General features: G+C 46.6%; 1 protein-coding gene across 4 annotated transcripts in view; it reads right to left on the bottom strand.

Moving 5' to 3' along the window:
- CAPN13 (calpain 13) overlaps positions 1 to 27,632 on the bottom strand; it is a 79,924-nt gene that overhangs the window by 32,747 nt on the left and 19,545 nt on the right. For all 4 annotated transcript variants that reach the window (XR_012379687.1, XM_073897218.1, XM_073897216.1 and 1 more), the window contains exons 3-8: positions 19,146 to 19,224; positions 18,436 to 18,551; positions 12,984 to 13,120; positions 7,732 to 7,903; positions 6,800 to 6,874; positions 2,544 to 2,629 (exon numbers count right to left, since the gene is read on the bottom strand). Coding sequence is in view for 3 of the 4 variants with exons in the window: in XM_073897218.1 (XP_073753319.1) it covers positions 2,544 to 2,629; positions 6,800 to 6,874; positions 7,732 to 7,903; positions 12,984 to 13,120; positions 18,436 to 18,551; positions 19,146 to 19,224 (665 nt within the window). In the remaining variant the exon portion in view is untranslated. The remainder of the gene's footprint in view (positions 1 to 2,543; positions 2,630 to 6,799; positions 6,875 to 7,731; positions 7,904 to 12,983; positions 13,121 to 18,435; positions 18,552 to 19,145; positions 19,225 to 27,632) is intronic.

The raw sequence follows: 27,632 nt of genomic DNA on the forward strand, positions 1-27,632 counted from the left end.
CGGGCCTGCAATAGTTTTCTGCTTGCTTAATTAATAAAGCTGATCAGTTCCCTGGGATAATGGATTCCAGAAGCTAGTCCTTGGGTCTGTGGTGGAGGAAGAGGCCCTCGCAGGCAGAAGGGAGCAGCTGTCCCTTCTTTAGCCCGCTCCTCATAGCAGAGACATGCTCATAAGCAACAGGCCCCAGAGGCGCAAACGTGTCATGGATCTCTCTCTAGGAGCGGCCTGCATCTTGCATCGAGGGAGAGTAAGGCAGGGACCACCACTCAGGCTACAAGCCACAGGCTGGACCAGTCAGATGTGTTATTGTAAAATGGCAATTTTATAATTAAGGGATAATTACGTTTTCTGCAGTGTGTAAGGGAAAATAAATGTAGTGTAAATCAATATGCTATCGATTCATGCAAGTTTGCCTTTAAGTGTGTGCATCTGAAATTTCAATTATGGCCGAGATTAGACTATCTGGCTCTCTCCATCCATCTCCACTCCTTAGAGAGCAGGGAGGGCATCGACCACCTGCATGCAGATGGTGATCATGTGGCCTTATCACTTTCTTCCGGCCCCGCTTCTGGGGGGATGTGGTGAACGAACCTAAGCACAGCCAGGTGTGTGGCCCTCAGAATCAGCACTGCTCTGCACGTGTCTCGCCCTGTTGAAGGGCGTTTGGAAATCCCTTGCCCATGGGGTTTAAACCCAGATTCTTAAGCTGGCATTAGTCTCTCTGGCCCCGGCTCCCGGCACTTCTCTCCCGGGCTCCTCTGTTGGCCCTGAACACACCGTAAGCATTCCTGGCTCAGCGCAGTGGTCTACACGGCCCTGCCTACCTGGTGATCTCTTCCCAGCTGAATCATCCTTTTTTTTCCGGCTTGAACTCAGGTTCAACTCTATCCGTGAAGCTTGCCCTGAACATGCCAGCCCACGGGAAGCTTCTCTTCCCTAATGTCTGGTGCCTTGGCTGCCTTCACCAGTCATGCGGTGTTTAGCACAGGAGACGAGGTGGAATCTGTTGCCTCTTCTCCTACCCCAGGCAGATGCATCATTGACATTTGCCCTTCCTGCACTCCAACCCCAGCAGCCAACCCCGAGTCAGGGATTCTGCTAACCACATCACCCCCTGGGCCATATTGGCAGCTTGGGGTAACGACTGAGAAAGAGAACTGGCAAAGGCCAGAAGTTGCTAAGATTTACATCGGAAGAGGCAAAGGGTACCCCTGGGAAGGAAGAAGGAAGACAGGCAAGATAAAAGGAGAAGGGGGAAGGGTGAGTGGAAACACAACACTGTCCATGGTTCATGGTGTTGCAGTTTCATTCCCCTTGTGTGGAGGGATTCAGCTGCTCTGTGCTCCAGGGGGCATCTGAGGTCCCACCGGGATCATTCTATGAATTCACTTTGCTTGCTACCCCCCCTTCCACATGCTCCCCCTTCTCTACCCCCAGCTCCAATGCACGTTCATCTTCCATTTGCCAAGTGCCCACTTTGAGCAGGCACACGCCAGCTGTAGGGGCTCAAAGGGGATCAGAGTGGGCCCTGCCACAGCCTAGCCTGTGGCATCAGGCCAGGTTCCGGGCAGCCCGGAAGTAGGGCAGGGACGCTGGCCAACTCTGCATTTGCCTTCCAGAACTCACTTCTCACTGTATTGATTTTCACTGCTGTTGGGTGCTGTTCACCTGTTTGAATGCTTTTGCATTTCTAGTCTTATTCTCTTTCCCACCATCGCCTCCACCTGACCTGCTGGCTGCCCGAGGAGCAGGTAACCTGTCCCCAGCTGGCCCTCTAGGGACACTCATCTCATTCTTAGTCATCAAGGGATGGGGACCAGGGATCAGTCTTCTTGGCAGCTGGGAACTGGTAGCCCAGCCCCAGGGAACCACCGACCACAGAGCTGCATCCCCACTGACCAGCTGGGGCAGAGAGCAGCTGTGTGGGACATGGCCAAGGGGCCTCTGACACTCACTCAGCTCCGTTCACTCCTTCTATGAGCAAGGTGTGAGTCCAGACACCAGTTATACATCAGAGTCCAGATCAGTAGGGAGGATGGACAACCCAGGTGGCCAGATCTTTGCCTCAGTTCCCCAACTCCCCCCACCAAAAGAAATCTTTTCCTGATGGTGTCATCAGGATCAAAATCCCATGGGGTCCCTTATGGGATGAGGCTCCTTCTCTCCATCTCTCTCTGCCAAGTAAAACTTAATATCTGTCCCACTCCTTCCCCAGCCCTTTAAAAAACAGCTAAGTCTGGGTATGTGGGCTCACAGTGCTAAACTGTAGCCTTCTGGGGGCTAGACACTGGGTCTTGTCATCTGTACACACCCCACAGCACCCCTAACACAGTATACTTAGTGCAGAGAGCACACAGTAGGGGTCTAATAGAAGCCTGCTGAATGGCATCATGGGAATGGGAAGTGGGCCGACAGCCACACATAGGTGTGAACTGGACAGTGAGATCCACAGCAGGTGAGACAGATGCCACCCTCCTGCGGCTGGGGCGCTCTGCATACCAGGCCTTCAGTGAAGGCTGGAGAGAGGTTTTCAGAAGCCATACCCATCACTCCAGCGTCCTCTCCATTCGGTGTTGCCCCAGGGGTTCCACAGGCGGATAAGGTCTTCCCAACTCCTCCCGTACTGAATCTGCAAAGAACAGAAAAAGAAACTGTCAGTGCTCGACAGCAAAAGTCAGCAGAAAGAGGGGCTGTGAATGCAGCTGCTTTTTACCTCCAAGGACTAATTTAACTTCTGACCTCATTTGGCTGCAGCCAGAAAAAAAAAAAAAAAAAAAAGAAAGGAAAAAAAATCAATGTGTCTCTGCTGCCTGCATGGAGTTGGAATGAGAGAGGAGAAAACGGACCCTCTTTCTGCTCAGCACCTCGAAAGGTAGACATAGCTTCATCATGCCGGACGAGCGCCTCTTGGAATGTGGGCGAGCTGAGATGCAATGGCTGATAAATAGTGTGCAGCGTTGTTGTGGGCTGCAGAGGGGAGATCTTGATGGGTCCCCAGCCTCCCGCAAGCTCTGTTCCCACCAGTATCCCTATTCCACAGGCGTAGCTGCTTTCCTGCCCACGGCCCACTGCTACCTGTGATGGGGTCTCCACAGCGTGGTCATGGGCGAGGATGTGGAGGAGGCGGGTTTGAGCGAGAGTGGGACAGCCTGGGGGGCAAGACAGCCCAGGTTAGCCCTCCTCTACCCACACCCCTGTAGGCAAGCAGGTACCTTGATGGCCTGAACTTTTCTTCCTTCCCTAGTTCCCAGATATGGAGGCTGGCTCCTTCAGACCACAGAGGCCAGAGGCCAGGACCAATGGTAAGTTATAACAAGACAAACTCAACCCTTTGAACCCAGGTTCCCAGATCCAGGAGCCCTCAGCCTGGTGAGAGGAATTAAAGCATGGTTGCGTTTAGCTGGACACTGATGAGTGCTGAGGTCATCTGTGGAGGCCGAGGCCTTGCAGAGGTGAGGGAAGGGGCCCATTTGCTCTGTGGTTCCAGACCAGGGGCAGCGGAGACAGCCCCGAGTGCAGTACCATCACATGGAAAAGAACCCCGCGTGTGGAGGTGGGGCTTGGAGCCTGGTGCCAGGGGAGTGCATTCCGTCCTTCAAACTGCCTGTGGATGTGTATACAGCCCTTGTCTTGCACAGGAGGAAACTGGACACCAGAGAGGTTAAGCAACTTTCCCAAGGCCACAGTGTAAGTGGCAGAAGAAGAATTCTCATCCCAGCCACTGCTAGTCTCTGAAACTCAGGCTCTTAATTTGGAGAGGAGAGCAGATAAAGGATACAGCTGCTCCAGGGCCCAGACTACTCTGGGGTATGGCCACAATCCTGACCTTGCATCTCACCCCTGGGCCACCTGGCCAAGGCCCATGTCATTACCAGTAGCGCAATATAATGCAGGAACAACGCAGTCAGACAAGGGCCAAAGAACTCGGCTTGGATAAGGTTCTTTTCCATCCACTTCTATCTGGCTGGCACTGTAGGGGAAGGTGCTTTGGCTTTTAATGCTACATGGGATGGGTGGGGCTCCTGACACAGACCCGGGTTCCCCACCCCTCCCTGCCCCACTCCTGGGCACTCCAGGTCTTACACACAGTGTATTTATTAACCGTCAGTGCCTGATGGAGCCCATGGAGCAGGGAGGTGAGAAATGGTTGCCCGGTGGCCCAAAAAGCTTAATGAGCCACCCTCAGTGCCTAACATAGTCGGGGCTCAGATGGGCACAAGGGAGAACGACAACCAGTGAGCGAAGGAGCTGAGAGCAGGGCTAAATGAGGCATGCAGATAAACACTCACCCCCTTGCCCAGGGGAGTCACCGACCCAGCCAGGTGCGTAATAAAAAATGCCAATTTCATTTATCTTCCTGTCTGTGTGTCGCCCAGAGGAGGATGAGCAGATTAAGAAACACACTGCATTTACGGGCTGGTTTAATCTTAGCACTTGTGGTCAGTTGTGACCTTCTCTTTTTGGAGGAGAAATCTTTAGCCAAGTCAAGTTCCTGGGCCTTGGCAGAGAGGCTCAGGGGTCACAGTCAAGGCCAAGGTCACAACAACCTCTATGAACGCACACTTGCTTGCTTCACCCTCCTGGCTACTCATTGTACCTTGGCCATGGTCAGCTGAGAAAGGGTACCCCCGGGCAAGGGGTGATCCAGGTTATCTAGTCTAGGATAATATTTCCTCAAATGCATCTCTTAAATGCTAGTCCCGCAGGCTATTAATAATTAGTCCTAGGAGAAGTGGTTTCATGGCTCACAGCAGATTAAAACCAAAGAACTGTGCAAGACTGTTGAATCACAGATCTGTACCTTTGAAACAAATAATACAATATATGTTAAAACAACAAAAAAAAGAGTAAGATAGCAGGAGGGGAAGAGTGAAGGTGGGGAAATCGGAGGGGGAGATGAACTATGACGACGGACTCTGAAAAACAAACTGAGGGTTCTAGAGGGGAGGGGGTGGGGGGATGGGTTAGCCTGGTGATGGGTATTAAAGAGGGCACGTTCTACGTGGAGCAGTGGGTGTTAGGCACAAACAATGAATCATGGAACACTACACCAAAAACTAATGATGTAATGTATGGTGATTAACATAACAATGAAAAATTTAAAAAATTAAAAAAAAAAAACCAAAGGCTGTCTCAATATATAAAGGGCCTTTCCCAGGGATGGCGGAGACGTCATGCAGGTGCCCTGGCTCCTTCCACGTCCAGCACAGATCACTCATTGATCACAGCTCTTTCCCCAAATCTGGAAGCAGTGCCAGAGTCTTGTCAACACAGTCATCCAAGCAGCATTGCCACTGGATCAAGGTTGGCGCCCAAGGAAACCAATTTGTTATCCCTAGCCCTAGACTTTCCATGTCTGGGACGGGGAGTAGGGGGAAGCAGCATGTCCCTACGTGGCCTGGTGTGATAATGGCACTGGCTGCCCCCATTGAGTATTCTGAGACGGGCTTGGGAGAATTCAGAGAAGAGAGTCTGGGGCCACTGTACCTGGGATCTCTCCTGGCCAGGGTTAACCAGGGTGATTCCTTCCTTGCTCGTGGGAAAGGTATTTTGAGCTCCTCACATCCATTCTGTGATGGAGGTGGGGGTTCAGTTATGTCATCTTCACAGGCCAAAGATGGATGCGTTTATTCACACACAAGCGCACCAATCCATTAATCCCACGAGCATTTATTAGGTGCCTACTGTCTCCCAGGTACTGTGCAGAGGAAGCATTTTGTTACGCCTTTCCCTAAGGAGAAAAGCAGGAGGCAGAAGATACTATCTCTATTTTTGTGGAAAACTCGCCAAAACACAAAACAACAGAGCAAGTGGCCTGAGGTCACTGGACAGGGGACAGACTGATTCAGAGAGAAGGAAGGCAAAGACGAGAACCCATGCCAGACGCTCTGCATTCTATAGCTCATAAACACCTGTGGGAAGTGTACCCTGGGGCTTGGGACATTGTCTCTCAGGGTCTAGAGGACATGATTAGACCTCAAGAGCTGTGGGAAATATAGAGAAGGGGGGACATGTGTGGGGGATGTGGGAAATCGTCACGAGGCCAGGGGGCATGGTTACCACACAGCTGGTGTCAAGTAGCTGTGTTAACCCCGACCTCCCCCTCTCAGGCCCCAGCTTCTCACTTAGGAAGGGAGGGGGCTGGACTTCAGTCGTGTTTTCCAGACCACATGATATTGCACACAATTTTGTCGACCCCAAGTCCGTTCCTGCATCAAGGGAAACACTGTCCTCCAATAGCTGTCCTCCTCTCTTCCATGGGAATAAAGTCTAGCTGGGCACAAGGAGGCCCAGCTAGACCGGATGTTTCCCAGACTCCCTGGTGCCTCGGTGTGGCACATGATTAAGTTTGGACTAATGGGATCTGAGAGGAAATGCTGTGTGTTTTCTGATGGGTGCCTTCTATAAGAACGTATAAGTGTCCCTTGGTTTACCTGCTTACCTGAGAGAGAAATGAACTTTATCCTACTTGAGCCCCTGTATTTTGGAGTGCCTCTGTGGTAGCAGTTTAGTTGGTACGTAACTAACAAAACCCTGTCAGGGCTTGCCCCAGTGGGTTGGGTGGTTCTTTCTTCTTTCTTTTTGGGCTCATCCCACAGTCTAGCTGGACACTTAGCCTGTCTGAGATCAGGGCAAGCATGGCAAGAACTCTGGTGGGTCCCTGGGGGATGAAGCTGCTGGGCATCAGAATTTCTGGATGAATAGAAGGAATGAGGCTGAGTGGGGCTTGCCGAAGGCATGTGATGCTGACTCCTGTTTCAAGGAGCAAGAAAGCCCGGCACAACCCATGGAGCCTTACCCGCTCGGCTCCAGTCACGGTGTAGGCATGCTGACTGACCAGGCCGTTCTCCATTCTCCTGGCCTCACCTGTCGGCTTCAGAGGAGGAAAGCAGACCAAGCATTACACATTCGCAGGTTCCTCAGAGAAACAGAAAAGCACAGCTGAATCAGCAGCTAAGCTGTGGCTAGATAAGAGGCGTCCCACGGACTTACACTATTCTTGGAACTCTTTTCTAGAGGGACAGAGTTTGAAAGCTGCCAGGTGGTCGAGGCCCTGGAGACTACCTCATTACTGACAGAACCCCACTGAGTCCTGAGGCCAACCTGGACTGTTTCCTCCTCCAATCCTTCGTCCTCAATGACACACAGCACAAAAGGCGTCGGCTGGGTGTCTTGTAGGAGTTGGGAATACCCTACCACCCCCGTGCTGTGAGCAACTGGGATTTAAAGTGCATATTAGTTTTTGGGTGGCATTTCAGATCAGGAGTATGTGACTCAAAGCCCACATGTTTACAGGGTGCAGGAAATACCTTCCTGGATAGGGAGCTGGCTGTCTCAGAATAGACTCCAAAATAATTTGGAGGGTCGTCCAGGCTTCTCAAAATGGGACACATTGACCTTGGGATGCCGCCTTTGGAGCCAGGGAGAATCAAAGGGCTCCAGTCCCTCTGGACCCCACTGTGCCTGGTCACAAAGGAGTGGTAGGCAAAGGCTTCAGAGTCAGGCAGCAGGCATTTGAACCCGACTCAGCCACTTACTGGCTGGTGTGATGCTGAGCATTTTCCTTAGCCTCTCTGAGCCCATTTCCTCTTCTGCAAGTGAATTCTGCAGCCCCTATCTCAGAGGGAGGGCTGCTGTGAGGATGACATGAGGCACGGCTTGGCCATGCCCCTTACTAACTCAACGGGCTGGTCGCTAGATACTCCTGGGCGAGGAGTAGAGTCTATTCACCTTGGCCAGGGTGGCGCAGGCCATCAGGGAGCCTGCCTTGGCTGCTGTCTTCACCATCATTACCAGGTCAGAAGGAAAGTGCAGGTCGATGCTGGTGACCACCCCTCCCATGAGGTCCACCAGGGCATCAGGAAGGAAGCCGTAATGCAGGTTGGCATAGGATCCATGAAACCTGGAATGGGGGAAAGTCACATCAACCCCTGTGGGGACTTTGGTGAGACACTCCAGGAAGGGAGGTTGCACACCTGACCTCTGCATGTTGCCCAGTGAAGGACTGCCCAATCTAGTCCTAGACTATGGCTACCTGCCTTCTATTCACCTGGACGAAGGTTCCAGTAAAGTGCCACCATCCTTCCCCTGGTCTCCTGGGGCTGGGCAGCCCCAGAAGCAGCAGTTTTGTGCAGGGGTTAGAGAGCAGGTGCTGGAGCCTCAGGCCAGGGATCAAATCCCAAGCTCTCCACATATTTAGCTGCTTGACTTTGAACAAGTTACTTAACCTGGCATATGGCAAGCCCTTAATAAGCAGTGGACATGATGATGATAAATATCCAGTTTCCTGTTCAGTTTAACAATAGTGGTCAGTCCCTGTTGTGTGAGGGGTACTGTGCTAGGCACGGAGCACTCAAAGATGAGCAAGACCTGCCCTCCAGGAGCTCAGCCAACAACCCCGGTGCCTACTTCGGCCCAAAGCAGCCTCTCTTCTCTTGCAGTGCCAAGCGTGGTCCAGAATCCCCGCTCTCAGAACTAAGCCCCTCATCCCAGGTTCATCAGGGAGGCCACATCCTCCAAGCGAGCCACGTGGAACCCTCATACATGTCCTCTAAAGCACCTCTTCACACTCTTGCGTGGGGTTTCTGCCCCATTTCCCCTCCTCCCTGGTCTCCTCCAAACCTGAGCAGCCCCAGTCACTCACTAGGGAGGCCGAAAGATTCCAGGTTCAAGAGCCAAACCACTCTGGTTCGACGCCTGGTTTCCCCTCTCCATGAGCTCTCAAACGTGGGCAGGAGGCTGAGATTTCCTACGGCCCCCTTTGTCGGCTGGGGAAGTGGCATGTGACAGTCTCCGCCTCCATGGGCTGCTGTGACGGGTGTGCCAGTCCTGGCACGTGTGGCCAGCAGTGGCCGTGCTCGCGGCTGTCACTGTCGGGCACAGCAAAGCCACACTCCCCCTGCTTCTACCTCCGCAGTTGTCACTCCTTCCCAACCTCACTCTGCCCCTGGGACACTCTCCTTAGAATGAGTCGTCTAGTTTCTTTGCAGCCCTTGGGGGTCTATTTGCTAGGAGGGCCCAGGGGGGCCTCACGGGAGGGGCAACTCTGAGCTGAGTTTATCCAGGCAAGGCCAGTGGGACAGGCATTCCGGGGAGGAAGGGTCCCCAGCCGGGAAGAGCATGGTGGGCCCGGGGCCTAGGACAGTGCTCTTGGGAGAGAGGCTACGTTGACCACTGAAGCAGGGCCAGGCAGGGGCAGATTTGTTTTGAGAACTCGAGTTCCTGTCAGTGGGGTGAACTGGAAAGCGTCCCAGGGAACCCTAAAATACAGACAGGGCAAACCAACAAAGGACTTGAAGCTGAGGCCCGGTGGAGAGAAGACCCTGCCTCTTGGTGTCAAAGCTCCTCCGTGGGGGTCTTCCTCACCACTGTCCCGGTCACTCAGGCTTCTCGCCAGGGGACACTCTCATCTGTCCCACTGTCACAGACCAGTGGCAGTAGGGAAGCTGCGACCAAGGCTTGCTTTCTGGTAACGCAGATCCGACAGTTCCTCCCTGCTGCTCCTCTAGGGGGCCTGCAACCCTCCCTTCTGGGTCTTTTGCCCCTGGAAACAGCGAGGTTGACTGGGTAAGCTCATGGGGCCCCTCAATCCTTTCTCCCATAGTCCCACCCCTGCCACCCTTTCCGCCCGGGCACCACCTCGAATTCACGTAAATTCACTTGAGCAAATACAGGTCAAACAGCCACTCAAAGCAGGACAACGTCCCAGGCACAAATACCATGGATGCCTTAAATGTCCCTTATAACAGAAAGCTAAGGACACACAGAAGGCCATTCTACAGAAAATGCCACATGACAGATTGATCTCAACTTGTTATAAAACTGGTTCTAAATCTTATCTTCCTGTCTCTCCTTCTCCCTGACCCGGGGTTATGCCTGGTACTAGAATCTTGTCTCTGGGGTATTTACTTAGTCAAAGGCAAAGCCTACCTTTGATAATGGTTGTGCCCAGTTGGGTCTGAATGCCTGACTCTTGATTTCTCACAGGTATTCTGGCTCTGGTCTGAGATCAGGAGGGGCTTTGTTGAGGGTCCTGGAAGTTCACAAAGACTGTGGTTCTGGGACCCATTCTAGAGCCCACCAGCATGACCTCAAATACTGCAACAGCCCCTTCTTGGTGAGGCACTCAGGGATCCTCCCTTGGCTTTAAATGGGGCGCACCAGGGCCATTCCAGAAAAGCAGCCAGGCCCTGTCCCGGCACTTCAGGCCCACTGCCTCAGTGTCTAGGGGCCCCATCTGAGGTCTTGCACTCATACCACCCTGCAGTTGCCACAGGGAGACCCAATGCATGGGGAAGGCCAGCAGTGCCTCTCTCACTGTCTCTCCACAATGCCCAGCAAGCCTGTCTCAGCAGCAGCTGGGTATTTTGACAAGGAGCTATCTCTCTGCTTCACAAACACGAGCTCACAAATCCTGCTGATGCTTCAGGAACATGGCAATTATTCTTAGCCCCTTTTGCTAACAGGAAACAGAAAGGGAGGGAAAGATAGAGAGAACTGTGTTCACCACACCTGTCACTATACCTTGTCACCTGAGCCCAGGAATTCGGAGAGGGCCTTGTTCTCATCTCTGTGCTTCAGCCTCATTTGGGGGAAATGTCTATCTGCCCAGCAATGCTAGGAAAGAGGGAAGGATTCAGACATCTAAATCAGAATCAGAAAGGATGCTAAAATGCTGGGATTCTTTTTTTGTTTGTTTGTTTTTTAAATGCTGGGATTCTTAACTGCCCAGATTCCGTACAGGATGATATGCAGCCTAACAGATTTTGTCCTACGATCTCCTATTTTATGACCTCTGGGGCGGGGGGAACAACTGCCAATGTAGATCTGACTGACTCAACCAATTCATTTCCAGACTTCCCAGTTGCAAGGATATTTGAAAGTTTGGGATGCATGTGTTCACTGGTCTACGTTCTTGGGTGTGAAGTTGGGTCATCTCCATGGGGATGGATGGGTTCTCCATGTTTGTGCTGTGGTTGTTGTGTGCCTGACACTGAGTTCCAAAGAAGCAAAAAGACAAATCTTTTTCCTATAAAACTGACAGCATCAAGGGATGATGGAAAAGCCCAAACAAGGGGAACGGTCCTCATTCCAGCTTGGCCTCGAACACCACGTGACCTAGGGCTACTCACTTCAGTGCTCTTCGTATCAGTTTCTTCATCTTTCAAAGGAGGAGGTAGGACTCGAGGCTGACAGAGGTCCCTTCCAGCCCTGATAGCTCTAATTCCATTACACTCACTCCTGCATTCTATGATCCCCTTCTTTGGATAGAGGGGAAAGCTTTTAAAACAGCTTACTAGTTTGAAACATTTTATCCTCCACTAGATTTCTTTAGGCGGTGGAATGTAGATTCTGGGTCCAGTTTCCCATTTTCTTTTCAAGCTGAATGATTGCTTTAGGTCGACTGTTAACAAAATGGGGTCAAAGTCATCATTTCATTCCACAAGGTTTCTAATTCTCCAAGTGAACTGGCACGCTTCCCCTTTCACAGAAGGAAAAAACGAAGCCCTGAAGTAGTGAGAGCTGAATCCATACTCGAAAGAAATGGCAGTGTTTGGGTAAGTAGCTTAGAAGCAAATTAACCTCCCTGAACATATGGATCGGTTCAACAACCTTGGCTGTTAGCTGGGGTTCCTTCTCAAGTGCTAATGAACAGCTCTTCTTGACACTGGAAATGAGCAATAGCTTCAGTTTTCCACAAATGGGCTCAACAGACAGAATACAAAAAAATAAAAAAAAAAGAGAGCGAGCTCTTGCAATGCACGGCTGTTCAGATTGTGACCTCTGGAAGGACAGGGACTGGAGTGTTGGGGTTGTCTGTGGGATTGTTAGCATCCTCAGGGCTCAGGACTGGACCCAGCAGGGTCTTCAGTCTTATTAAATTATGTCCCTAGGTCAAATAACTGAAAACCCCAGCAGATTCAGGCTAGTGATTACTATCACATGACTATTTAGAGTCTTGGCTTCCCAATCTGTAAAATGCAGTTGGTGATGATGATTTTTAGGGAATCTGATTTGGTGAAACTCCACTAACTCATTTTCTCCTAAAAGGGATGGTGCCTTTGTCTCCTAGCATTGATTCCTAGCTCTGATATGTCCTGCACCTGTGTAGGTCTCTGTGACAGTGACCTCTTCCACATAACCCATATTCTTTCTCACACCCACTTAAGCCAGTCCCAGAGTCTTTATCCCAGTGCCAAGCACAATGCCTGGCCTATGGTTAAATGCTCAATACACATCTTCTGAACAGATGCAACTCAAAGAGTCTAAATAAAACATATGAATTGGGGTGTTTATAAGTCCTTGATCTTGTTAACACTAGAAGGTAGTCCTTGAATCACAGTGCTTGGACCATATAATAACCAGCAACTCCTGCCCTGCTCCCCCCTCCCCAAATACAATCTCACAGTAGCTGTACTGGGCCCCCAACTGCCTGATCTCACTCTGAACTCTCCTGTCCCTAGGTCCTCGCTTGAATCATTCCCATGGTTGGGAATAACTCTCCAACATATCCCCTTTCCCCTTGCTGCAATTCTACCCATCCTTCAAGGCCTCACTCAATGCCCCATCCTCTCTACAGCCTCAGCCTGACTCTCTGCGAGTCAGAAAGTCAAGAATGTTCTCTCTCTGTTCTCTCATCAGACTTTGACCATCAACCGTGATATTATATTTTATTTGGGCTCTTAGCCCAGCCTCGCAATAACAGTGTTATTAGTACCTACTTCTTTTCAGTCCTGTCCTGCCCACTCCTTGCTATGTATCTCTGGGTTCCTCCCGTGGCCCCAACACAGCCTTGCATACAGTGATTGTTTATGGGGGATGCCCAGCCTGGTGGCAAAGGCTCTGAGGCTCCCAGGGCATCACTTGCATGCAGAGCTAACGAAAATCCTAGGGCTAGCTGCTGTGCAGCATCCAACAGGGCAAGCAGCTGGGCAGGCAAGGCGAGCATTGAAGCCCCGGTCAGAGGGGTGGGCCACTCTTACTTGGCATAAGCTTTCTCCAGCAGGCAGGGCCAAAACTCTTGGTTGTTGTTGCGAGGATGCACAAAGAGGTACTCCTTATCCAGGACAGGTAGGCGATCATCAACCACTACTTCCACCCACTGGCCACACTGCCAGAACTGGAAGAGAGATGAATATATGCCTTAGTAGAGCCAGGGCAGAAGGGACCTCCAACCCCATGCCAAATGATAACCGCTGTCATGATGTGACCTCATCGATATAACAACAAACTCTATCTAGAACAAAATCCCAGCCCCGTCAGTAGACAGGGGCCTGGCATGTCAACTGCACTGGACAGATGAGTCACAGATCAAGTGAGTCAAAGAAAATACAGGCTGGGAGGAAAGAGACTTGGGTTTTAGTTTGACTTTGCTACTAACTCTGGCCTCACTTTGGCAAGTCCTCTAAGAGCTTCACACACACATGAGACTTTCCAAGTATACCTTGTGGACAAAATGGCAATAGAGGGAACAGACGCTGAATAACAAGGAGAATGGTAGATACAGAGTGTTATAATGGGGGACAGGAGAGCCTACTGGGAGCCGAAGGCTCGAGGGAGGAGGCAGGATTTAAACAGGTGGCAAGGAGATAGGAAAGGCATCCCAGATGGCAGGGACAGTGTGGGCAAAGGCCTGGAGGCCAAATGATGAGGATTCCTCAGGACTGAGCAGTGACAGCCTCCTTCTGGTCCTCTTCAGCTCATGTGAAGCTGGCCCTGCCATCAGAGCAGCAGAAATGAAACTGGCTGGCACCGCTACTGCTAAGAGCACAAATGAACCAGATGTTCCTCTCTAAAACAGACTGCTTTAATCTTCGGTGTTCAACTCTTAATGGTTCACCCGGGGACATCACCAAATGAGGAAAATTCATAACAAAGCCAGCCTTTTGGAGTTTCTTTGTTGTTCTCCCCTGTGCTGGATAAGCAGCAGGGCTTCCAGCTTCAGTCTGAGCCTTGATGAAGGCAAGTCTCCGACAGGGGGGCTCGGAGTAAAGCTCGGTGGATGTGATCTCTCATCTGTTTGGCAGTGACAGGAAACCATCCACATGGCCTTTCCCACAGCTGGATATCCCAGATGTTGAGCCGTTGCATCCAGCTGAGGACGCACTTTCCAAGTAGAGATGGGGACTGAGACAGAGATGGCAGTGGAGACAAAGCAAAGAAGAGGTTTTCATGGTCATTAATGAGCTCAGTGCACTGCAGCTGGTTCTGGCACAGCTGTGGATTTGTGTCCCTAACGTAGTAAATTATATAGACAGATGCGGTTAAGAACCAACAAGGGTGTTACTAGGAGGGAGATCATGAAACATGTTTGACACGCCAAGGAAAACTAGAAGTGGGGTGCTGGAAAAACAGCCTGATCTGGATAGCAAAGTGTAGTAGACGGTGGCCAGTCACTGGATCTGTGCTTGAGTCCTGGTTTTCCCTTTAGTTACCTGAACAACAGACATTGGGTAAGACACTGAATTCTCTGTGTCTCAGTTTCCTCATCTGTCAAATGGTGATAAAGTAAGAACCTCCTCATAGGGCTGTGATTGGGGTCAGATGAGATTGTCAAAATGAGATCCAGTTTTGAAAGTAGAAACTGTTTTTCAATAGCTTCTTTGTTCAGCACCTAGGATAGTGCCTGATGCAGAGTAGAATATCAGGAATGAGTTGAGTCCTGACTTGAATGAGCTCCTCTGGTTGGTTTCCATCTAGAAGTCACCTTCACCCCAATATTCCCACAATGAGTAATGCTGACCAAATTTGCTATCCTTATACAAAGGGAACACAGATAAGATTGTTCCCAGAATGAGGTCAAGAATGAGGCCACCAATCTGCATTTCCTGGTTCACCTCCCTAGATGAGGAGGGCTGGCATCTGAATAATGTCTGGACCCTCTAAGAAGCATGCTGGTGCCATTTTGTCAGCACCCAAGTGTCCGAGGGAAGCCAGAAGTGTTTTGAGCAAAGGAGCCCTGGGCACTGGGCTCATTCCCAAGAGTAGTGCCCAAGCTCAGAGTGATGAGAACAGATGTACAGAAGTCAACACCTCAGCTCTTTCTGGAGAACCGTGGAACTTTGTCACCATCCAGAAGGGCAGAGAGTGTTCTGCCTGGGCCTCAGTTTCTCCTAACCACGTGTTACTACCAATACTTGTAGCCTGAGTTGAGCTCAGACAGTAAATCTTGCATCTTCTAGCTCACTCCTTAGTTCCTTGGACCACCAGCAACAGCATCCCTTGGGAACTTGTTAGAAGATCTAGTATGCAAATAGTTGGACTTCAGGAAGAGAGAACAAAATAAAGGAGGACACCCAGAAATAATTAAGGGAAATTTAGTTGAGCAGAAAAAGGAGACAGGTCTTCAGAATGAAAGGGCTCACTGAATTCCAGACAAGATTAATTTCAAAAAGGCACACATCTGGAACTATTCCAGAGAAATTTCTGAACACCAAGGAGACAGAGTACCTCTCCTAAACTTGCAGTTTGAAAGAACATGTTGCCAACAAAGCCAAGAGCATAGATTAGCATTGGATTTTTCTTCTGCAACATTGGAAGCTATGAGACAAAGGAATAGTTTACAGATATTTGAGGAAAGAGAATGTGATCCAAGAATCCCAAACCCAACTGACATATTATTCTTAAGTAAGAGCAAATGAAAAACACCAATGTGATGGAGGAAATTATCCGAGGAACTACTTACCTAATGAGGATGAAATTAGAACAAAGATCTTAAGATAAGAGGAAATGAAGGGTGAAAGCAACAATGGTGGGCAGTGAGTTTTAAATATTCTTTGTACAAGAAACATAGTGAAAGTGAAATTGAGAATGAAAGGATGAATAAAGATGTAACAGGAAAACACAAATGACAGGGAGCTGAAGTAGCAATATGAATATCAGGTAAAGAGGAATTCAAAGCCCAACACATTAAATACAAAAAGGAGAGATATTGTGTGATCTTTATTCCAACAACCAGATAGCAAGAACATAAAACTTTAGGTACCACAGAATATAACAGGAAAAGTTTAAAGCTAGAGCATCTGAAAATATAAGAGGAACCCTCCGAGGTGTAACTTTGGGGAAGAACTTCAATTCACCTCTTTTAGAATTTGATAAATCAAGCAGACAAAAAATAAACCAAGATAAAAAAGTTAATTGCAGAAACAACAATCTACAAATCAGAAAGCTTGATTACATATGTAAAACTTTTGCCCACTGGGTATTCTCATATGTCCATGAAGCATATGCAAAAACTGTTGCAGACTTGGACATAAACAAAACTTTAATGTTTCCCCCAAATGTAGAGATTTTATGAATATATTCTCTGATCATAATTTAATCTAAAACTCTACAACCAAAACTTAGCCAAAACCAAAAGTATATTATCTTAAAATTAATACAAGACATTTTATATCAAAACCTATAGATATAGATAAGATCTCAGAGGAAAATTTATAGTCTTAAAAGCTTTTATTATTAAACAAAAAAGACAGAAAAGTAAACAGTTTCAGAAAACAAAAAATAATAAAATTAACAGAAAAAGTAAAAGGAATTAATAAAAATAAATTGAAAATAATTATATAGAAAAAAAAAACCAAAAGGAAAATAGAAAGAATAATGAAAATCAAAAGTTGATTCGTTAAAAAACCAATAAACAGATTGGTTTGGTTAAGAAAACCTGGCTTAAGAAGAAAAGGAAAAACAAGAATATAGCACAGAGATTGATAAAGTAGATTTAACCATAGATCAGAAGAAATTAAATGAATTTTCAGAGAATCACATAATCAACTTTTGGGCAATAAATTTGAAACCACAGAAGAAATAGTAGGTTTTCCTGGCAAAATATAAATATCAAGAATTAACTCCAGAAGAAATAAGAGACACAAGCATTTCAATAGTTGTTGAACACGCAAGAAGAGTTAAAGAAATCATGTCGAAAAAGGAAGTAGTTCCAGATGATTTAACTATTGCTTGTTTTACTTTCAAAGAACAGATGATCAGTGATTAACAACCATTGTTCAAATTATTTCAGATCAAGATATGTAAAACTCAATGGGTTCATTTTAAAAAGCTAGCATAACTCCAACATGGCCAAAATAACTAGAAACCAACTCTATCTATGATATAGATGCAAAGATTCTAAGAAAATTTTTATCAAATTGAATCCCACAGGCATCAAAAAAAAAAATGTCACAGCAGGAGAGCACATCACTAAAATCAGGAGAAGGCAGGACTTTGCTCTTGTCATTCTTATTTAAGATTGTGACATTCTGGGGCACTTGGGTGGCTCAGTCCGTTAGGCATCTGCCTTCAGCTCAGGTCACGATCCCAGGGTCCTGGGATCAAGCCCGGCGTCGGGCTCCCTGCACAGCGGGGAGTCTGCTTCTCCCTCTCCCTCTGCCTGCCACTTTGCCTACTTGTGCTCTTTTTCTATCTCTCTGTCAAATAAATAAATAAAACCTTAAAAACAAAAACAAAGTTCTCTACAATCTGCCTCATTATCTCTTGTCATTAAAAAAAAAAAAAGATTGTGACCTTCTAATGCAACAAAGAGCAAAGTAATTTCTAGAAATGTTAAAAATAGAGACAAAGTTATCTTTATTTGCAGAGAATATTAGTTAACTAAAAAACCCATTAGTTAAAAAAATGAAACTAATCAAAGAATTTGGTAAATTGGCTAGATACAATTTAATATATAATAAGGAGTGGCTTTCCTGTCAGCAACATCTAGTTAGAAATGAGGGGGAAAATCTCATACATATTAGCTACAAAATTTTAAAATATTTGAGAATACATTTAACGAGAAGGGTGTCACATCAATAATGGAAGCATAACTATAACATTTTATTGAAGGGCATAAAAACATTTTATTGAAGTTCTGAATAGATAGAAAGATATACCATGTTTCTGGAAAGGAATAATTAAAATAATAAAAATGTAATGTTTCCAAATTAATACATAAATTTAATGCCGCTCCACTCTGCATCACAGTGGCTTTTCTTTTTAATTAGACACAATGATTTTAATATTCTCATGGAAAAATAAATGTGCAAGAATTACCAAGATATTTTTGAGGAAAGAATAAGGAAGGAAAACTTATTCTACCAGATGCTGCAACTGATTCTAAAGCTACTGTATCAAAATAGCAAGATATGGCATAGGAATCAACACAGACAATGGCTCAATGACGTACAGGGTTCTTGATTAATGACTTTTTTTTTTGCTAATTGTTTCTGCCCTTTCTTTTTATTTACATGAAAACATTTTAACTCTTATGTTTCCTATGTGCTGCCAGATGTTGAGCTCAAATTCTTTTAGAGATATGTAAAGTAACTAACACGTAGGTAACTCTTCCATCTGACGCGAGCAGACCATGGGAGTATTCAAGACACTCACCTCCCTGTGCTTTCAGAGAATGCATCCATGTAAGGAATGTCCCAGCAATGTACATACCCGGAAACGGAAGATCCCTGCATACTGGTGTGAAAAGCTTTGGTCCATCAGGATCTTCTGTAGATGCTGTGGGTTCTGTGTCAAGGAGCCCAGCGTTGCCAGGAACCAGCAATCTCCTGTGAGGGGACGTAAGCCATGAAAGGTCTACTGAACACATCTGGAAGCTCCACCCCACACATTTCACAGGTCTCCATATGCCTTCTTCTGAATAATGCCATTTTTTTGTTGTTGTTGTTCTGAGAGGTGAGAACTGGGGAAGGTTTCACTAGGGCCAGTTCCAAGCAAGATAGAGAAGGAGCTGGTGTGGTGGTAGGGGTTAGTGGTGTGGGGCTGATGGGGGTAGTAGTGATAGGGGTGGTGGTGATGGGGCGATGGGGTTGGGGTGGCTGGGATGAAGGTGAAGGGGTTTCGAGGAATGGCAATGGCGGTGGTGAGGGAAGTCAAGAGAGCCCCAGCCAGGCTTCAGCAGGGCTGGTGGGCCAACCTGCCTCTGATTCTCATTTTGCCAGAGGTGCCCAGAGCTGAAGTTACAGGAAATTTTGTTGCAGTCCATCCACAGCAGCACCAAGGATGCTGACCTTGCCTCCTCAGAACCTGGGGTAGAACTCTGGGGTCTGGGTGGGCACCACCCTCTGTCCCTCCCTACCTGGAGGCTGACTTCAGGCAGCCTGCTTATTCCAGGGCCAGGAGGAAAGATGTTGAGTCCTTACCGGCCTTTCCTTGTTGGATGTCAAATCTGCTTGCACCTTCCAGGATGAAGTGAGGCTCTGATATACCCTTTAATATATCCTTAGGCAAGAGGGAGAAAAGCCATAAGCATCCTTCATTCCTCTACGTCCCTATGTGGTACCCAAGATATCACTTACTTTTTCTTTGAGGGGTAGGGGTTAATTCTTAAATAGGTACTTAAAATCTGAGTCAGGAAAGTTCCTCTCATTCTTCAGGTTTGATTGCTATCAGGAAGGCAGGTGTCAAAGGGGTGTGTATGTAACTGACAAAACAGGCAAGACATGCATAAGCAAAATGCATGAGGAGATAAGTATAAATAAGGACTCGGGATCTTTAGATCAAATAGTCAGCCATCCCAGTCTCAATAAGCAGTGTTTCAGTAACAGGTTATAAATGACAAAAAAAAAAAAAGAGATACATTTATTAGAGGACACTTTTATAAGCATAATAAAGCTTTCCTTGGGGAATGCCCTCTCTCAGAAGTCAGTAGAGGCATTCTGGGCTCCAGGTTCGAGTCTAGCCACGTGCTGTACGGGATGCAAGATGTGTTACTCAGACCTTCGCCCACTCCCTGGCTAACTCACAGACTGATTCTGGAAGACCCTGGGCCCCTTGTCTTGGGTACTGTTACACAGCGCCCAGTGCTGCCCCGAACTCCAACACACAGAGCCCTTGGCAGCCCCAGGAGGGTTCACTAGAGGATTCTGCAGGGCTACCATGTCTGGGGAGAATTTGGGGGAACTCTTAGCAGACACAAGGATTGTGAGAGCTCCTGAAGGGGCTTCCCTGGGGCCAGGGTCCCCAGGGACTCCCCAGCTTTCCCCGACTGGAAGTCTGCAGGATTACCCTCAGCACCCACTCTGCTCAGTGGCTCCTCCTGCATTTCCACTGCATAAATTTGCATTTGCATACTTTGGTAATTGTTCCTGTATCATTTCTTTTCACATTGACAAATAAATCCCCAGAGAACAGGGCCACAAAGTGGAAATGGATTTATTTGCTCAACAGCCATGAATGTAGAGTCCTGTGCCTTGAAAGACCTACCAGCCCTTCATAAACTGCCAGTTTCTTGGTGGAGACACCAAGAGGCAAACAAAGGTGTGCATGTCTGCAAACAGCTCAGCCCAGCTTGCTCGGGAGGTGTAATCACCTCTCTAAGCCTGCTCCCACTGCCTTCTCTACAAATAGCTGGACTCTCGGGTGAGCCAGGAGAGGCACACTCAGGCCCTCCCCGGGTGGAGGTGCCACGCCGCGTGCCACGTACCCACATCTGGGCTCCAAGCTGGGCCCCTGGCGTACCCATGTCTGGGCAGATGTGCGGACCTCCCCCAGCACAAGTGAGCAGGGCAAACCTCTACAGGGCCATAAAAGGAGCAACTCGCCCAGTTCCAAACAATTTGGGGCACTTCCACTAGCTGTGCCCACCCTTTCTACTACAAAAAGGAAGTGGGGTTTGCTGTCAGAAAGCAGATGCTTAAGATCCTCCACTCGTGGGAATTAGAGTAGAGGCCAGTAGGCTTGGGACTGGGAACAAAGACCGTGTTGCTCAGCTTCCCTGACCTTGCCCGCAGCACCATCTCTCCTCGGCTATTCGCTCCTGGTTTCCCTGCAGTGCCTGCAGAGGGGGAGTGGGTGTGCTGAGAGGCATTCACACAGACCTGGAGTGGCATCCTGCTGTGCGTTCTCCCGGAGTAACCTTGAACAACTCCCTTGACTTTGCTGAGACTCAATTTCCTCGTGTGCAAAATGGAGATGCCAGTGGTAAAGCGATCGAGGCACTGGTTGCCTTGGTCCAGGGGCTTTATTCACCCACTGTCACCCACTAGCCTTGCAAAGCAGGAGTCTTTCCATTTCACAAACAAGGAAGGATGTGAATACTTAGCAGAGCATCAGACAAGGTACATGGTCAATAAATATTGATTCCCTTTTTCTATAATATTTGCAAAATTAAAAAGGCCATACTCACAAACCCAGAGCCTCAAATGCATTCATTATTAAACATGCAATGGATGATGGAATGAAAACATGATGGAATAAAATCACGATGGAATAAAAACATGAATTAAACAGTCAACCCATAGATGCTAGAAAGATGAAAAGAGCCTCAAATATAGGCAGAAAAAAATGATAAAAGAGGACAATTAGCAAATTCTAATATAGAAAAATAGCAAGATCAATAAAGCAAATAACTCATTCCATTTGGGGAAAAAGGTTTACATAGACCCCACCTTTGGCAAATATGGTAAAGAAACCCAACTAAAATTAGAAATACAAATGAGGTTTTAGCAGTATAAAAACATGACATAAAATTCTATACTAATCAATTTAAAAATAGTGATGATTTTCTGACTAAAGTTAACATGACCAAAAATGAATCAAGTTAGTAAATAAAGTGAAAAAAAAATCAATAACCTTGGAATGGTATTTTCAAATGATCAAAGAATATATCCCTAACATATGATTTCCTGTGGAATTCTTTCAAACTTTCAGGGAATAGACAATTCCTGTGTCACTTAGAGTTTCAGTATAAGAAAGGAAGGAGGAAAGAAAGACCCTGCCACCATTTATTTTAAGAAGCCCAGCATAGCCTGGGACAGCAAAAGCATGACACACATACATACACACGCACGACTGATTTAGACTGATTTCCCTTATGGAAATATACCAAAATAAAATACCCAGCAAATGAACTAACAAGAAATTGTTAAGACCAACCCTCTATAATCAAGCAGGGTTTTCCCTAGAAATGAAAAATACCAGCTGGTTTCATATCAGGATATATAATAATATAAAGTAGCATTTACATGGGCCAAAGGAGAAACAATTTATATCCTTCTAACAAATGCACAACTTTCTCTGATTTACCAAAATGATAAAAATTAAAATTTAAAAAAATGTAGCTAATTAGGAGCCGAAAGACATTTTAATGCTGTGAAAATTAAATGGCAATTATTGTATATCAATATTCAATACCAACTTTATGGGCAAACACTGGAATCATCTGCATCTGTGTCTCTTGTCCTCTGAGCTACCTGTTTCTTCCCTAGCCTGGGCTTTAGAGGGATGCTAGATGATCTAACAAGAGCAGAGGTAGGGGTGCCTAGGTGGCTCAGTGGGTTGAACGTCTGACTTTGGCTCAGGTCGTGATCCCAGGATCCTGGCATAGAGCCCCTCGTCAGGCTCCCTGCTCAGCAAGGAATCTGTTTGTCCCTCTCCCTCTGCCCCAGCCCCTGCTCATGCTCTCACTTTCTCTCTCAAATGAATAAATGAAATCTTTTTTTTTTTTTTTTTAAAGAGAGAAGTAGGGAGAAATGGAAATTATACCCAGAAACATTTTAATCTGCTGGGCTGACTTGCTGAGAGAATAGGTAAAGATGAATGGATAAAGAAGATGTGATACATATTTATGATGGAATATTACTCAGCCATCAAAAAGAATGAAATCTTGCCATCTGCAACAATATGCATGGAGCTAGAGAGTATTATGCTAAGCAAAATAAGTCAGAGAAAAAAAAAGGGGAGGAAAAAAAGAAAGAGAGAAGCAAACCAAGAGACAGACTCTTAACTATAGAGAACAAACTGATGGTCACCAGAGGGTAGGTTGGGGGGGGGCTGGGTGACACAGGTGATGGGGATGAAAAAGGGCACGTGCTCTGATGAGCACCACAGGGTGTTGTCTGGAAGTGTTGAGTAATTAAATTGTACACCTGAAGTTAATATTACCCTGTGTTAACTAGCTGGAATTTAAATGCAAACCTAAAAAAAAAAAAAGAGAGCTGGCCATGCTCTGCAGGTGTCACCAGGTGGGATGAGCACACCAGGGCAGTGAAGTGTGACAAGCCTGGCAAAGAGCAGTCTCCACCCTGAGTGTGACTCAGAATCACCCGGGACCTTCGCAGACAGGCAGACTGCCGGGTGCCTCCTCCCACAACCTGGATTTAGTGGATTAGCCAGAGGTGGCATTCAGGATTTACGCGGCAACACCAAGAATTCTGAGGCCCCGCCAGGGTAAGGGGGCAGGTTCAGGAAAGCTGAGCAATTTGTTCCAGCTCCACAGGAATGGGCTGTGAAGCGGCAATGTGGCTCCATAGTGCCTAGCTCTTCCCTGCTGACCACACCAGCAGTGTGGGCCTCTCTGGATCAGTGTTTTCTGATTCTGTGAGGTGGGCTCTTCAGGGGCTCTGAAACATCATTCGTACAGAAAGCAGTTGTAATGGTTAATTTTATGACTTGACTGGATCATGGGGTCCCCAGATATGCAGCTAAACATTATTTCTAAGTGTGTCTGTGTTTCTAGATGAGATTAGCATTTATTTGAATTGGAATTTAGTAAAGCAGATTACGATCCCCAGCGCGTGAGGACCACCCAATCCGCTGGGGACCTGAACAAAACAAAAGGTAGAGGAAGGGAGAATTTGCCCTTTCTCTGCTGACTGCAAGCTGGGACTTTAGTCTTCTCCTGCCCTTGGACTGGTAATGACACCATCAGCCCCCAGTCAGACTAAACTACACCACAGGCTTGACTGGTTCTCAAGCTTGCAGATGGCAGATGTGTGGGACTTCTCAGCCCTCATCACGTGAGTCGTAGCCTCACAGTAAAAACATCAACAGGCTAAATCTATGTATTTGTTATTGGTTATATCCTATCAGATACATAGATATATAAGAGATGCATATACACACACACATACATATATATCCTATTATTTCTGTTTCTTTGGAGAACCCTGACTAATACAGAAGGCATCAGCAATAGTCCCACTAAGTAATCTTAGCAACTTCTGCATTGAGAAGCCGTTTCTCAAGGCAAACATTTGGGGCAATCTGTGTTATACTAGGCATGTCAGAAGCACATGTAAGGCAAGAACCCCTGGAATTTTAGAAAATACTCACTTAATTGGTACCAAACCAGACACTCTCCTGCAATCATCCCTGGAGATGTCTCTTCCAATGCAACATCACTTTGTATATTTTGGAATGATTATTGCATTCATCAAAGGCTGCTAATGCACTGTTCCAGATGGTATGCTGCCTCTCAGATGAGGGAACACCAGGTTTAGCATCTTGGCATTCAGACACAGGCTGAATATATCTTTCAGAGGGTGGCCAGAGTTCAGGCTGGGCCAGGTGGCAGTGTCACTCCCTTTCTATTTTTGCTAGAGAGCTTTGTTTTATTGGCATCAAGGTTCTTTGGCTCAATGGCATTTGGCCTGGCATGATCACCTTGTCACCTTCTGCTACCTGTTGCCTTCGTAACCTACACTCATATGTCCATTTTGTTAACCCCTTCCTTTTCTGAAGAACCCATTTTCGTCCCAAGGTGAATCATTTCTAGTGAATGATCCTTTTAGAAGCTCCACTCTGGCTACTTAAAAGATGAAAAGTTGTTACATGGGGAGGCAATACTTCATTCTGGGATGGCCACAGGCCAGAATCCACAATGGGGTCGGGTTTGGAGCTCTAAGCACCCATCAGAGAACATGTTTTGGGCCCGCAGCTCATTCTTCAGTTGAGAAGTGAAATGTTTTTCACGAGAGAATGGGGGCAAAAATGAAACTGCAACCTCTCAATCTGATACATATTGGTGACTCTGCTATGAAGATCTGTACCTATAATTCTGTGATGTCAGCCACAAGTCATATGTGACTACTTTAAATTAGATTAAAACTTCAATCCCTCAGTTGCACTAGCCACATTCTAAGTACCCAATAGCCACATATAACTAGTGGCTACTGTACTGAATGATACCAAAAGACTCTGCCATCATGGAAATTCTATTGGACAGGGCCCATCTATTGAATAAGGATAATAATATTATCTACCTCACAGAACTGTTATGGGAATTAAATGAAATGTGATATGTAAAGTGCTTAGATTAATACTTAATGCATGCACATACTTGATAAATGGATTTTATTATTATTTATGAAATTAAAAATCTAAAAGGAAGTCACTCTAACATCAACTTTCATTCAGGGAAATAAACAGATACTCCATGTACAAGTCTAATTCTCAGCATTGTCTCTTGCTGACATGGGGGGTTGCAGGCAGTGCTGAGGCTGATGAGGAGTTGGGTCCCATCAGTGCCATTTGCTCAGTGCAAATGGGGAAAGTGTGAGGGGGTGGGTTGGAAATTTATTAAACAAAGAGAAGCCGAATGAAGCAGGATATGAAGGAGCTTCTATTTCAAATTCCAGCAACAAAATGGATTATGTTGACTGTTGGAGGGAAGGAGGGACGGAAGAAGAGAGTCCGAGAGACAGAGAAAGAGAGGGAGAGGACATTATGGGACATTAAACAACTTTTCTGCACCAGGCATAGAAAACTGAGTCTAGTTTTATGCTCCTGACTCTTGGGCTATTAGTGAATCTACCAAGCCCAAGTGAGTACTCAAGGTAGAATCATATCCGGGCGCCTGGGTGGCTCAGTTGGTTGGGCAACTGCCTTCGGCTCAGGTCATGATCCTGGAGTCCCGGGATCGAGTCCCGCATCGGGCTCCCTGCTCAGCAGAGTCTGCTTCTCCCTCTGACCCTCCCCCCTCTCATGCTCTCTGTCTCATTCTTTCTCTCTCAAATAAATAAATAAATACATCTTTAAAAAAAAAAGAAAAAAGGTAGAATCATATCCATGATGGTTTAGCAATTGCCTAGAGGATGGAGGGTCCCCATTGTCTGGAAAAGCCTAGGATGTGAAGATGGCCTCAGAAACCTTGGTGCCACCTCAGCCATTGTACAGTTGACCTTTAAGGAGTGCCAGCTGGACCTCTAGACAGTGACTGGGCAAACTCTAGATTGGGAGGCAAGTAGTGACAGGCAGCAGAATGTAAGAAGAAAGTCACTCTCCACACTCCCTGCCAGGCTCCCCTAGACCTGGATGAAATAGTTTCATCTGACCTACATTTCTCCCCTAAAAGTGTTTGTTGAAATTCATTGAGGGCTGAAGCTGACTTGACTGTGAAAGCCTAAGGGATCCAAAAGGACAGCCCCTGAGGGTGCTACCCTATGCCATCCCTCCCAAATTAAATGTAGTAACAATAGCTAGTGTTTAGTAAGTGTTTACAATGTGCTAGACACTCTTCTGAGTATTGTCTTTATTTAGTCCTTAAAATAATCATGTGAGGTATACATACAATATTTCATTTTTACCCTCATTCTTTTTCACCTAAAAAATGGAAAGAAGGACACAACATAGACATTGATTCCTGGTTACCCAGAAAAGCTAGGAGTCTATTGGCGCACAAAACATTTGTGGCAAACAGGAGGCCAGAACACAACATGAGCTTATGATGAGGCCCAACAGAAGACAGGGTAGTATGGTGATAGGAGGACAGGTCTTGGAGACAGAGTCCAGGGCTTAAATCTCAGCTGTACCACTTTGGGCCTGTTACTTAAGTCTGTTTCTATTTCACATCTGTACAATGGGGTTAATAACAGTACCTCCTTATAGCATTACTATGAGGATTCAGTGAGTCAAAGCCCCTAAAGCCAGGCCTGCCATATAGTCAGCAGTATGTAAGTATTGGCTTTTACAACTAGGATTGAGCCACACTGGCCGTGGCTCTTCCTCCAAGGCTCTTTTCAGGAACTATAAGCTTTGGCAGTTGAGGATGTCACCATGTTGAAAGGGTGAATTCACTGGCCTTCTCATCTACCATCCTACTTGTTAAACAAGTCGACCTACAGATTCTCAATTGCACATATGGAGCTTGAAATCCACGTCAAGGACCTGTAGATAGAGTCATTCCTTCATCCATTCACACACTTATTCATTCATTCAAATCCTGACAGAGTCCTATTGGGTACACAATCCCATGTGAAGAAAAGTGCTGCATGTGGAGTCAGGAATCTTAGTTTAAATCCCAGGTCCTTCCCTCACTAACTGCCACCTTATGCAAGTTGCATCACCTGTCTGAATCTGTGTTCTTCTTAATATAACTGGGAAAGAACAAAAGAGACAAAGTAAGAGAAGACACATGGAAAACCCAGGAAAATACGAATGTAAATGTTGTAAGGGACATGAAGACATTTGTCTCAGCTTTTGGCTGAGAAGAAGAATGGGAATAAGACATATCTGCCTCTGGCCACCCCTGTTTCAGGTTCCCGGCAGGATTCTGTGGAAGTCATCTCATAGCTGTTTGCCTCAGTTTCTCCTTGCCCCCGAAATACAAAATTTGAGATGCTGCTAGAATCAGATAATAAGAAACTCTCAACCCTTCCTCTGAAACCCTTCCATTTCAGCATAGAAATGTTATAAATTCTTTAACACTATAAATATGGTCTCACATCTATTACTCAGCACCTTGAAAAAAAAAAAAAACCACTTTCTAAAAGAATCTCAGCTCCTAAAAATAACAAAGGGAAAAAATATAACCCTTCTAAACTTTAAATAGAGTTCTCTGTTCAGCTCTCTGTAGGAGAAGAAAGCCAGAAGAGAATTGTTGCTGGGGACTTAATACCTCTGGCTGGTGA

The sequence above is a fragment of the Callorhinus ursinus genome, unplaced genomic scaffold (assembly GCF_003265705.2).
Source record: "Callorhinus ursinus isolate GAN/ISIS: 27379988/994484 unplaced genomic scaffold, GSC_fseal_2.0 scaffold10, whole genome shotgun sequence".
Lineage (NCBI taxonomy): Eukaryota > Metazoa > Chordata > Mammalia > Carnivora > Otariidae > Callorhinus > Callorhinus ursinus.